Source organism: Electrona antarctica (genome assembly GCF_951216825.1).
Source record: "Electrona antarctica genome assembly, chromosome: 5".
Lineage (NCBI taxonomy): Eukaryota > Metazoa > Chordata > Actinopteri > Myctophiformes > Myctophidae > Electrona > Electrona antarctica.
In genome coordinates this window covers 21,713,560-21,726,390 of record NC_136810.1, presented here as the reverse complement: position 1 = coordinate 21,726,390, position 12,831 = coordinate 21,713,560, and the positions used below count along the sequence as shown (strand labels likewise).

The following is a 12,831-nucleotide window of genomic DNA, read 5'->3' as shown; positions in this document are numbered from 1 at the left end:
ATAAAATAAAGGCTTTCTCACTTCACTGGAACAGAGTGCCTTGGACCCCCTTCTTTTATCTTCATGTTTGAACCCTCGCCAACGAGCACCTGTATCCAGTTCACAACAAAGGTCCACAGCAGCGCTTCCTTCCTCTATTGAACATATTTAAATACTTACTTGCATGAGAGGGGGAGAGGTGGTGGGGTTAGTTCCTTTAGCAGACAGTTTGAGAGAGGGAGAGGTGGTGGGGTTAGTTCCTTTAGCAGACAGTTTGAGAGGGGGAGAGGTGGTGGAGTTAGTTCCTTTAGCAGACAGTTTGAGAGGGGGAGAGGTGGTGGAGTTAGTTCCTTTAGCAGACAGTTTAAGGGCCCAAGCGTTTCATCGGTTCAATATTTTTTTTAACCAACACACAGACGTAAACTAACACTGATTTATGAAGAAAACAATAATAATCAAAATCCAAAAAAAAAGAAATTGTTCGATGTTTCCTCCCTGACAGCAACGATTATGCAAGGTTACTGTGGCATAGGGATGGGACGGTAACCGTTTATCTAAACATTCATAATAATTAATCGTATTGTGGCGATGTTAATTTATCGTGAAATTGTCCTCCGTCATACACCAGGATGAATTATTGGCTTTTGTTGAGCTGCAAATTCAGTACCACTTAAATTATCTGCACGTGTACCTGTACAAAAACATTTGGCACACTCTACAAGCTGTTGTGAGCTTGTTTAGCTCGGCTATTTTTTGGCGAACGTTCTCAATAATTGTTGTTAACATTTCTGAGTCTGAAGCATATTTTGATCACCGCGATAATATAAGTTTATCACAAATATATTTATTTTCATTAGGACTGGGACTTTAACTGATTCATTTTCATTTAATTATTTACGGAAACAATGATTAAAAAATAACTAGTATTTTAATCGCGCTTAGTTTTTGCACCACGGAACCTTTCTCACTGGACGAAGTTCAGGCGTACCGATCATACCGGTGCACACAATGGGAGAAGAAGCCGATCAGAGCGCTTTGCTTGGCCCAGTGGATGATGGGAAATGTATATAAAAAATAAATCACATTGATTCACTCGTATACCAAATGATATTAAATGCAATTCATTTTGATTAATTCATTACAATGCCTCGAATTAGTTAGATTATTATTATTTTTTTTTTAATCGAGTCCCAGCCCTAACTTTCCCATCTTCCCATCCCTATACACACACTGACACGGTGGCATGTTGCTGTGTCTTAAAGGAGAATGCCATGCTAGAAGGCATTCTTACCTTTATTTGTAGTTGTTATTTTGTGCAAAAGTGCATTATTGGCTATTTCCCCTACCATAAGCCCTCAATGGGGGTTGGGTTTTTGCTAATTCGCTTATTTCCATCTAAATAAGTAGCCGCTTGCGATACTATTTACATTGTGAAGATATACAATTTAAAAAAAAAATTTAAGCGATGGAAATAAGCGAATTAGCACAACACCCCAATGCCCCATTCAATTCAATGCAATTCAATTCAATTCATTGAGGGCTTATGGTAGGGGAAATAGCCAATAATGCACTTTTGCACAACATAACACCTGGACCTCTTTGGTGGGGACGTAACAACTACAAATAAAGGTAAGAAAGCCTTCTAGCATGGGATTCTCCTTTAAAGCTTCCACGTAGAAGGGTTCCGCTGGGCCCAGACCATGGCGTTTGCCATCACAGAGATCAACAGGAACCCCGGTCTGCTGCCCAACGTCACCCTGGGCTACGCTCTCTACGATAACTGCGTCACGCTGGGCGTGGCGTTCCGCTCGGCGCTGTCCCTGATCAGCGGGAGAGAGGAGAGCTTTCGGTTGGATGAAGAGAGCTGCAGCGTCGGCTCTCCTCCGGCCCTAGGGCTTGTGGGTGATCACTCATCACACTCCATCGCCATATCTAGTATATTAGGTTTGTACAGAGTGCCCCTGGTGAGTATATGTACAGTATTAAACATAACAAGAAATTTAAAAAAATGCCCTGGCAAATGTATACAAATCTTTTTAAAATAGCAGATCTACATGCTCATTGTGAGCTTGTAGATGTGCTATTTTCACATGGCCAAAATGTATAGGGCCGAAGTGGTTACTGTATGTTTTGTAATAATAATCAAAATCTACAAATTAACTAGTAACCGACGATTTCAAAGAAACAGTAGAAGAGTAGAAGTCCAAGAATATTGGAGATTGGAAATACTCAAGTAAAGTACAAATACCTCAAAATTTTACTTAAATAAGTGTACTTACTTTCCACCACTGTCTCTAGTGGGTTTTTTTACAAATAATTAGGTTTGTACAGAGTCAGACTGACCCTGCGGTGACTTTCTTACTTCCCTGTTTAACCGCCAACTATTTGATCTATGCTTTTGATTTGGTTTCTGAAACTCGCCTCCAAACTGCAAAGGCTGCCAAAGGGGTTCTACTTGCCTGGTGCTGGTCATGCCCATTTGCACGGAAAGTAAAATACAAAATGACAGGTCAAATTTGAAATGACGTGGGGCAGGATGTCTCCTCTCTGCATTCACATGCTTTGCTTGCAGGGGAAGTTTGTCAAAGATATACTAGATGTGCCCATTCCAACTCATTCCAGATGAGTTTCCAGATCTTTTCCTGAAGGTTTTCTGAAAATGCACGTTTTCCCAGCAGGTTTTCTTCACTGATTAATGATTATCCTTGCTAACTGCTTTGCTACTCCAGCAGAGGAACTCTCATCTATTCAGGGAATCTGGATATAATTAACATTTAACACTTTGGGAAATGCCCCCCTTCTCACTGACAATGTTCTGTTTCTGACAACGCACTGACAATCTACAGAACTGTTATGTTTCTGACAACGCACTGACAATCTACTGAACTGCTCTGTTTCTGACAACGCACTGACAATCTACTGAACTGCTCTGTTTCTGACAACGCACTGACAATCTACTGAACTGTTCTGTTTCTGACAACGCACTGACAATCTACTGAACTGCTCTGTTTCTGACAATGCACTGACAATCTACTGAACTACCAATGGCAGGACATGTGATTCAAGTTCTCAGACGGCACATCTGTAGTATAGGCCATTACAGAACAGATGTTTTGTGCCTTTAACAGGTCAGTTACTATGCCTTGTGCTCGTGTCTGAGCAACCGGAACCACTTCCCTTCCTTCTTCAGAACGATCCCCAGTAATGCATTCCAGGTGAACTTCCACTGACAATAGACGTGTTGTTGGTATATCTAGTATAGTTCATGTTCCACATACTTGACAAAATCGTTCCTTTCTATAGTGAGTGTAATTGATACTATATCGCCTCCCGTGTGCTTGTGTGTATTAGTGCGGGAGCTGAAGGAATCTGTTGACCGCATTCAAATATAATAATACTCGCTGTAGACCTTTTCTTAGGATATTCACTGATCTACCACATACGGGGTGCATGTGTTTGGTCCGACGCGCTAACAGTCCGACAGGCAAACCCTAACCTAACCCTAACCGCATGCAGAAGCCAAGGGGGAGTCTTACCCCGGCCGTGTATGTGTCTTAACCGGCCACGCATGTGCCTTAACCCATTTAGGCCTGACGTCGAAATAAAAAAACGTTCGCTCTGAAAGAATATATATTCAAAGATGTGTGCCGCATTTTTACGATTTTTCAAAAATAGCAGACCTACAAGCTCGTAGCGAGCCACTTGGTGGCGCGCTATGAGCTTGTAGATCTGCTATTTTTCAATAGCTAAAGTATAACATAATGCTTAGTTAAAACACCAAATGGGTTAACCGGCCACGCATGTCGGGAGCCACGGGTGAGTCTTAACCGGCCACGCATGTCGGGAGCCACGGGTGAGTCTTAACCGGCCACGCATGTCGGGAGCCACGGGTGAGTCTTAACCGGCCACGCATGTCGGGAGCCACGGGTGAGTCTTAACCGGCCACGCATGTCGGGAGCCACGGGTGAGTCTTAACCGGCCACACATGTCGAGAGCCAAAGGTGAGTCTTAACCGGCCACGCATGTCGAGAGCCAAATGTGAGTCTTAACCGGCCACGCATGTCGAGAGCCAAAGGTGAGTCTTAACCAGCCACGCATGTCGAGAGCCAAAGGTGAGTCTTAACCGGCCACGCATGTCGAGAGCCAAAGGTGAGTCTTAACCGGCCACGCATGTCGAGAGCCAAAGGTGAGTCTTAACCAGCCACGCATGTGTCTTAACTGGCCACGCATGTCTCGAGCCACGGGTGATTCTTAACTGGCCACGCATGTTGTCGGACTGTTGCATGTCGTACTGTTAGTGCGACATGCGTGAAATGCCTATTCTCTGTATATATATCAAGGTGGAAGCTATGCTCCAGATCATGAGGCGGTTCCAGTGGACCTGGGCGGGATTGCTGATCAGCGACGACGCCTACGGTCGCGACGCGGCACGCATCTTCCAGTCGGAGCTACGGGCCCGGTCCGACCTGGGCTGCCTGGCCTACCTGGAGGCTCTGCCCTGGGACAGCGACCCGGTCCAACTAAACAGGATTGTCTCCGTGATGAAGACCTCCACGGCTCGCGTGGTCATCGTCTACGTATATGGCATCCGCATGGTTAAACTCATGGAGGAGGTTTGGGGTCACGAATATATACGATCCACGCCCACACCGCACCAATGATTCTCCATGAATAGATACGATCCACGTTAGGCCCACATCACCGCACCAATGATTCTCCATGAATAGATACGATCCACGTTAGGCCCACATCACCGCACCAATGATTCTCCATGAATAGATACGATCCACGTTAGGCCCACATCACCGCACCAATGATTCTCCATGAATAGATACGATCCACGTTAGGCCCACACCGCACCAATGATTCACCATAAATATATATACGATCCACGTTAGGCCCACATCACTGCACCAATGATTCTCCATGAATAGATACGATCCACGTTAGGCCCACATCACCACACCAATGATTCACCATAAATATATATACGATCCACGTTAGGCCCACATCACTGCACCAATGATTCTCCATGAATAGATACGATCCACGTTAGGCCCACATCACCGCACCAATGATTCACCATAAATATATATACGATCCACGTTAGGCCCACATCACTGCACCAATGATTCTCCATGAATAGATACGATCCACGTTAGGCCCACATCACCACACCAATGATTCTCCATGAATAGATACGATCCACGTTAGGCCCACATCACCGCACCAATGATTCTCCATGAATAGATACGATCCACGTTAGGCCCACATCACCGCACCAATGATTCTCCATGAATATATACGATCCACGTTAGGCCCACATCACCGCACCAATGATTCTCCATACGATCCACGTTAGGCCCACATCACCGCACCAATGATTCTCCATTAATATATAGATACGATCCACGTTAGGCCCACATCACTGCACCAATGATTCTCCATCAATATATAGATACGATCCACGTTAGGCCCACATCACCGCACCAATGATTCTCCATGAATAGATACGATTGTAAGTCGCTCTGGATTAAGAGCGTCTGCTAAATGCCTAAATTGTAAATTGTAAATTGTAAATTGTACGATCCACGTTAGGCCCACATCACTGCACCAATGATTCTCCATGCAAAACCTTGCAACCTAACTGTTACATGCAGTTGCATGAAACCGTTATCCCCAATGGCAGTTGCAAGGAGTTGCATTGGTGTGACATGTCCTTAAAACTGTTTTGTTGGTTGATTGATTGATTGATTGATTGATTGATTGATTGCTTGCTTGCTTGATTGATTGATTGATTGATTGATTTATTAGACGAAATAGCAATACACTAACCCCACTTTTGACCTAAATCCCACGGTGAACGGCACCATTGTAAAACCCAGGAATTTAACCCGGGTGTCCCACGTGGAAAGCCAACATCTTAATCACTAAGCCAAAGGGATATACCTGCAATGTGGGGGAGATATTAGACTTTTGAGGCCATCATATTAGGCCATCGACTTGATGCCGTCGCGATGCGACGCATTGTGAGCTTGTGGATCTGCTATTTTCAAAATTGTTATACATTTGAAAACTTGAAATGAGACATCCTGCATAATAAGTACTTTCTACTTTTGGTAAAGTCAAAGAAAGCAATAAGGTACACCCGCACACTGTGTATCTGCTCGGCACAAGAGTATTGTCTTATTTAATGAAGCAACGTTTCGGTCACTAGGGACCTTCCTCAGGCATGCCTGAGGAAGGTCCGTAATGTCCACTGGCCTACGCACCTGTGCATATGCCTGATTGCTAGGTGTGCGATAGTTTTCTCCTACTTTTGGTAAAGTAAATTTTCATACCAACACTTGTGTACATTTACTCAAGTACATTTTGAATTCCGGAATTTTACTTGCATTAAACAGAGTAGGTCTACATTGCAATATAGATACTTTTACTTAACCCATTCAGGACAGGAACCCCTTTTGGTCTTTTAAGCATTATGTTATGCTTTATCTGTTGAAAAATAGCAGATCTACCATCTCGCTTGTAGCTTGTAGATCTGCTGTTTTTTGAAAGAATCTTGAAAATGCATCGCAAATCTTTGAATATATATTCTTTCAGAGCGAACGTTTTAACACAAATCTTTGCATCTGGCGTTCCCTGAAAAAAAAAACATATTTTCAGATGGGGGTCCGCGGCCAAATACAGATAATTCTGGGGGTCCTTGACATGAAAAAGGTTGCTGAACACCACTGACATAGAAACAGGTTTTTTTCAGAAAACTGTCATGATTTAGAACACATTATGTTTTAGAATCGGCCTCAGGTCTATACTGGAGGTGAAGACAATGCGGCCTCAGGTCTATACTGGAGGTGAAGACAATGCGGCCTCAGGTCTATACTGGAGGTGAAGACAATGCGGCCTCAGGTCTATACTGGAGGTGAAGACAATGCGGCCTCAGGTCTATACTGGAGGTGAAGACCATGCAGCCTCAGGTCTATACTGGAGGTGAAGACCATGCGGCCTCAGGTCTATACTGGAGGTGAAGACCATGCGGCCTCAGGTCTATACTGGAGGTGAAGACCATGCGGCCTCAGGTCTATACTGGAGGTGAAGACCATGCGGCCTCAGGTCTATACTGGAGGTGAAGACCATGCGGCCTCAGGTCTATACTGGAGGTGAAGACCATGCGGCCTCAGGTCTATACTGGAGGTGAAGACCATGCGGCCTCAGGTCTATACTGGAGGTGAAGACCATGCGGCCTCAGGTCTATACTGGAGGTGAAGACCATGCGGCCTCAGGTCTATACTGGAGGTGAAGACCATGCGGCCTCAGGTCTATACTGGAGGTGAAGACCATGCGGCCTCAGGTCTATACTGGAGGTGAAGACCATGCGGCCTCAGGTCTATACTGGAGGTGAAGACAATGCAAGTAAACCGTTTTCCCACCGCTGGTATTGATCAACAGCGCACAGGGATGTGCACACATAGAACTCAAAGGGGGCTTGAGCCCCTGATCTTTTACCCGTCTGCAAAACAACTGCCCTTTCCAGACCACGAATGCAGCATATGCTATGGTGAAAGAAATGCAAATGCCCCTCCTTTCCATGCCATATTGGAATTAAGGCAGCATTCAGGAGCATTGCTTTTTTCCCCCGAAGTCTCCTGAACTTTAACACAGTGTTCTTGGCCGGTTGTCCGAGTCTGGCAGTGTGCCGCGGGTTCGACTCCCGATCCCAACGGCCTTTACTGCATGTCACTCCCCCATCTATCTCCCCCATTTCCTGTCAGCCTACTGTCTGTCCCTCTATAAAAAATATAAAATAAAGGCGAAAGCCGCAAAAAAAAACATAAAAAAAAAGAAATCCATGTCGTTACACCACATACATCTCCACTAGCTAAAGAGTGCTGGGTTGCGTCCCTGAAAATAGCTGATCTACAAGCTCTCAACGCCTATTTTCGCTATTTTTTTGTCCAAAAGTGCCCTCTTCATATGGGGTTTCAGCCCCCTGCCCCTCTAACACTCTCTGCACGTCCCTGATTCAACAGGTGGCGAGACAGCGCGTGACGGGTCTACAGTGGATAGCCGACGTGGGCTGGGCCAACGATCCCAACCTGCAGACTCCTCACTTCATGCCGTACCTCAGGGGCACGCTGGGCGTCGCCGTCCGCCAGGGAGAGATTCCGGGTCTCAGGGACTTCCTGTCCAAGTTACATCCCGGAAATGACAGTCACGGAAATCCACTAGTGAGTCTTTTTTTTGTGTGTTTTTGGTTCGGATACACACAGGTCGAGTGGGCCGGGTTATGGGTCACCTCAATGACGATTGTTTTCTCCAAAATGTAAGAATAAATAAATAATGAACATTCACTGTAGATCAGTATCAGACCTACGTTTACTGTACCTTTCAACGTGTTGTTTACGCCCTGAATACCCAAAATAAATGACTTGCTCTCCACAGGTCTTGTAGCATTTTGTAGTACTAATTGTAGAAATATTGGGCCATAAGGTCCCTGCATACAGAGCGCGTTTTTTTCGGATTTTTAGTGGCGTTTCTCCATCGGTTTTCCGAAAAACGCGCCCAGTGTGCAACCACCTTTAAAGGCCTATTCATAGTCTGGATTTTCGGTGGTGAGGTGACCACCGGGAGCTGTAATAACGTGGAGCGATGGTAAGTAAAAACAGAGAGAAGGGCTCCGTGACGTCATGTTGTATAGTTGCGGTGGTCACCTCACCACCGATAAATAAAGGCATTCAGTGATTTGGGCGAGTTGGAAAACCCCCCGGTCCAACCCGGTAACAAGATGTGCACATGCACGCACTACAGTGGGGGGAAAAGCGACAGGCAAACAGCACACACCAAGGCCCGCCCCCGCTCAATCATGATTGGCGGAAGGCCCCTCTCTATCCTGATTGGATGAAGGCTGGGCCACCTACCCAAAAACGAAACCTAAGGGTTTTTTTTTACCTCCATGGGGATAACTGGGGACAGGGAGGAACTACATATAGGAAGGATTATCACAACAAAACAAAAAAATAAGTGATATTTTAATTAAGTTAAATCACTGAATATACCTTTAAGTCTCCTATTTGTTTCTTCAGGTGAGGCAGTTTTGGGAGCACACGTTCCGGTGTAAGTTTGCACCCCTTCCGTCGGAGTGGGTGGATGCTGGTGGAAGGGTGTGTACTGGAGGAGAGGACCTGGGGACGGCCGACACCACTCTGCTGGACGTGTCCGATCTCAGGCTAGAGTACAACGTGTACAAGGCTGTGTACTCTCTGGCCCATGCCCTCCATGACATGCTGCAGTGTGTGCCAGGAAGAGGGCCTTTCACTGGGCACAGCTGTGCCACGTTGCAGACAATACAGCCATGGCAGGTGTGATATTATCAATTTAGTGTTTCTAGTTTGGTTTCATTTAGGGCACCGGCCTATTATCTTAGTTAGTTAGTTAGTTAGTTAGTTAGTTAGTTAGTTAGTTAGTTAGTTAGTTAGTTAGTTACCGGTAGTTTCATTTATTGTCCATGTGTGGAAATTTGTCTTCGGTCTCAACGACAGTAAAACAACAAACAGCAACAACAACAGTAACAACAATAACACAATGATTTGTATGGCAAAAATGCAGGACAACAGTGGCAAATACAGTACATTAAAAAACAAATCTAGCGAGTCATGGTATCATTACCTTAATGGCATTAGGAATGAAGGAATTTTTTAAGATGTTACGGTTAGCTAAATTAGTACAGTTTATGTTGTATGTTGATGCGATTAATACATACTAACAATATATTGCTCTTTGTGATTTTGCTCATCACTATTTCTAGCTTGTGTATTACCTGGAAAAGATCAACTTCACCACGACATTTGGTGATCAAGTATCATTTGATGAGAATGGTAATGCCCTACCAATATGTGATGTCATGAACTGGGCATGGCTCCCTGATGGAAGCACAGAGTTTCACAATGTAGGTGTGTTCAAGAAATCTGCCTCCGCAGGTGAACAACTCATCCTTGATGAAGACAGAATCGTATGGAGCTTTGAATCCACAGAGGTCAATTTCGCTTTCTAATTCCATGATGTAAATGTAATTCAGTTTAGACTGAAACTGATCATTGTTACTTTCCTCTGTAGCCTCCTCGGTCAGTGTGCAGTGAGAGCTGTTCCCCTGGAACCCGTGTGGCCAGAAGGAAAGGAGAACCTGTCTGCTGCTTTGACTGCATCGCTTGTTCTGAGGGAGAGATCAGCAATGAGACTGGTACTGTAGGTTCATATTATGTAGCTAAGAACATCTTTAGGATTATGATGTCCTTGTCACTTTGGCTTTCTTTGCTTTCTTAGACTCTACAGAGTGCACCAGTTGTCCAGAGGACTTCTGGTCCAGTCCCCAGCGTGACCACTGTGTCCCCAAGAGCATGGAGTTCCTGTCCTACCACGAGCCCCTGGGTATCTCCTTGACAACCATCTCATTGCTAGGCACAATTATCTGTGCCATTGTCCTAGGAATCTTCGTCTATCATCGAAGCACACCCATGGTGCGCGCCAACAACTCAGAACTCAGCTTCCTTCTCTTGTTGTCACTCAAACTGTGTTTCCTGTGTTCACTTCTGTTCATTGGCCGTCCCAGACTCTGGACTTGTCAGCTGAGGCATGCAGCATTTGGGATCAGCTTTGTGCTGTGTGTCTCGTGTATCCTGGTAAAGACTATGGTGGTGTTGGCTGTGTTCAAGGCCTCCAAGCCTGGGAGTGCAGACATTCTGAGGTGGTTTGGTGCCATGCAGCAGAGAGGAACAGTTCTGTTTCTTACTTTCATCCAGGCAATAATCTGCATAGCTTGGCTAGTGTCTGCCTCACCGACTCCTCATAAAAATACACAATACCACAGTGATAAGATAGTCTATGAGTGTGCCGTGGGATCAACAGTTGGTTTTGCAGTGTTACTAGGTTATATTGGTTTACTGGCACTCCTCAGCTTCCTCCTAGCATTCATGGCAAGGAATCTTCCGGACAACTTCAATGAAGCCAAGTTGATCACCTTCAGCATGTTGATCTTCTGTGCCGTGTGGATAGCCTTCATCCCAGCATATATCAGCTCTCCAGGCAAATATGCAGATGTAGTCGAGGTATTTGCTATTCTAGCATCTAGTTTTGGCATTTTGGTGGCGTTGTTTGGACCAAAGTGTTATATCATTATTTTGAAACCTGAAAGAAACACTAAGAAGTCCATTATGGGTCGAGCTGCCACCAATATGTAGAAAAACTAATTGTAGATTGCCGATTTATTTTAACTCATGAGCGTTACGCTTTGCACAGACGAGCCAGAGCAAGTTCTGTTAGGAATGCTTTACGTTCACATCCACTCATCCAATCACACACTCATTTCATTCTCAGACCACAATATTTAATCTGGAGGTTTACACCAGTGGTTCCCAAAGTGGGGTCCGGGGACCCCCAGGTGTCCTTGAGGGAGGTCCAGGGGGCCCCCAGATAAATGATAGTTTGGAACCCAATGGAACCTTATGGGTCTGTAACTCTGAGAGTGTACAAATGGAACCAAATTGACCTGTTAGGGTCCATTTGGTTCAATTTGTTTTTTTTTAATTTTTCAATTTTGGCATATCTTTTCAAATGGGGGGGGGGGTCGGCGGGCTAATTAGTGTCAATTTGGGGGTCCTTGACATGAAAATGTTTGGGAACCACTGGTTTACACTACTCACCCCTGCTTGCTTTTGCTGCTGCTCTCACCACTGCTGTCTTGCTCAAACACTCCTGCTCAAACCCTCCACCAACCTGTATGGTTGGGAGATGCACTTTATCAGAGTACTGAAAAGCAGTTCCAATTCATCGCCAAACCATAATAAAATAAATATATTGCTCATTTTCTATTTAATAAAAAATACATTATATCCACTTACTGTATGAGTTGTCCTGACTGAAGGTAAACAAATCAAGTGTCTGTCTGTCTGTTGTTATTGCAGTGAATAAATATGGATATAATACAGCAGCATTTCATCATGAGCCTATCTGTACAGAAAGGTGAAGTAGGCCTACAGGCCTAATCATCATTTCTGTTCATGCCACGTCTGAATTTCACAAATGAATTAGACTAGGGTAGGGTAGGCATCCTTTGGTTCGATATTGGTTCGAAGGAGCATTGGTCCGACTGGATTAAGGTTGGTGAGGGGTGCGTTAAAACGACCGGATTAAGGTGTGAGGGTTTAGGTGTGCTGCCCCGTGGGAGGTTAGGGTTAGGTTTCTGGTTTAAGGACTTCAGTGTTTTGTACCATACTATTGTATGTATAAGTACAGAACAAAGAATGTTTACTTTCGCCATCTTTGTTGAAGAAGAGTCTGGGCATTTAAGATTTAGTCTTACTAGAAACACAAAAAGTTTCTAAATCTTATATTTATATTTAGTCTGGCTTAATCTAGTCACCTCTGAGGTAAGGTTACTGGAGGTCAATGCTTAAAGTGTGATTACCTTTGAGGGGATTAAGTGCACCCATCAAACCCATTAGTGTCAACCTCAGACCATCAGATATGGTCTGAGGTTGTAGGACTAATGACTGGTCTAAGCAATGTAAAAGCATTTTCATTCATTAAAATAAACTAGTGTGATAACATGTACATGTTGTATTCATTTTTGGTGTACAGCACCTGGCCTGGGGGAAAAGGCACCAGCCGCCACAGCAATAATCATGGATAAATGTTTATTACCCTGCCTTAGCCCATGCAGACCACTAAACCCAACTTTTGACAAACCATCACTAAACCCGGCGTTAATTTTACCCTATGTAAAATATTCCATAAATAATACTTACTCATCTATGAACAAAATTACATCACATGGATGCACCTGGGACTATCCTCAGT

At 44.5% G+C, this 12,831-nt stretch overlaps 1 protein-coding gene across 1 annotated transcript in view; it reads left to right on the top strand.

Moving 5' to 3' along the window:
• LOC306923894 (extracellular calcium-sensing receptor-like) overlaps nucleotides 1–11,213 on the top strand; it is a gene marked incomplete at both ends in the record, with an annotated part of 92,345 nt that extends 81,132 nt beyond the window's left edge. Inside the window, 7 exons of the mRNA XM_079502240.1 lie at nucleotides 3,108–3,194; nucleotides 4,320–4,592; nucleotides 8,010–8,207; nucleotides 9,063–9,338; nucleotides 9,785–10,012; nucleotides 10,093–10,216; nucleotides 10,300–11,213. Of these exons, the coding sequence (XP_079358366.1) occupies nucleotides 3,108–3,194; nucleotides 4,320–4,592; nucleotides 8,010–8,207; nucleotides 9,063–9,338; nucleotides 9,785–10,012; nucleotides 10,093–10,216; nucleotides 10,300–11,213 (2,100 nt within the window). The remainder of the gene's footprint in view (nucleotides 1–3,107; nucleotides 3,195–4,319; nucleotides 4,593–8,009; nucleotides 8,208–9,062; nucleotides 9,339–9,784; nucleotides 10,013–10,092; nucleotides 10,217–10,299) is intronic.
• Nucleotides 11,214–12,831: the final 1,618 nt, after the last annotated feature.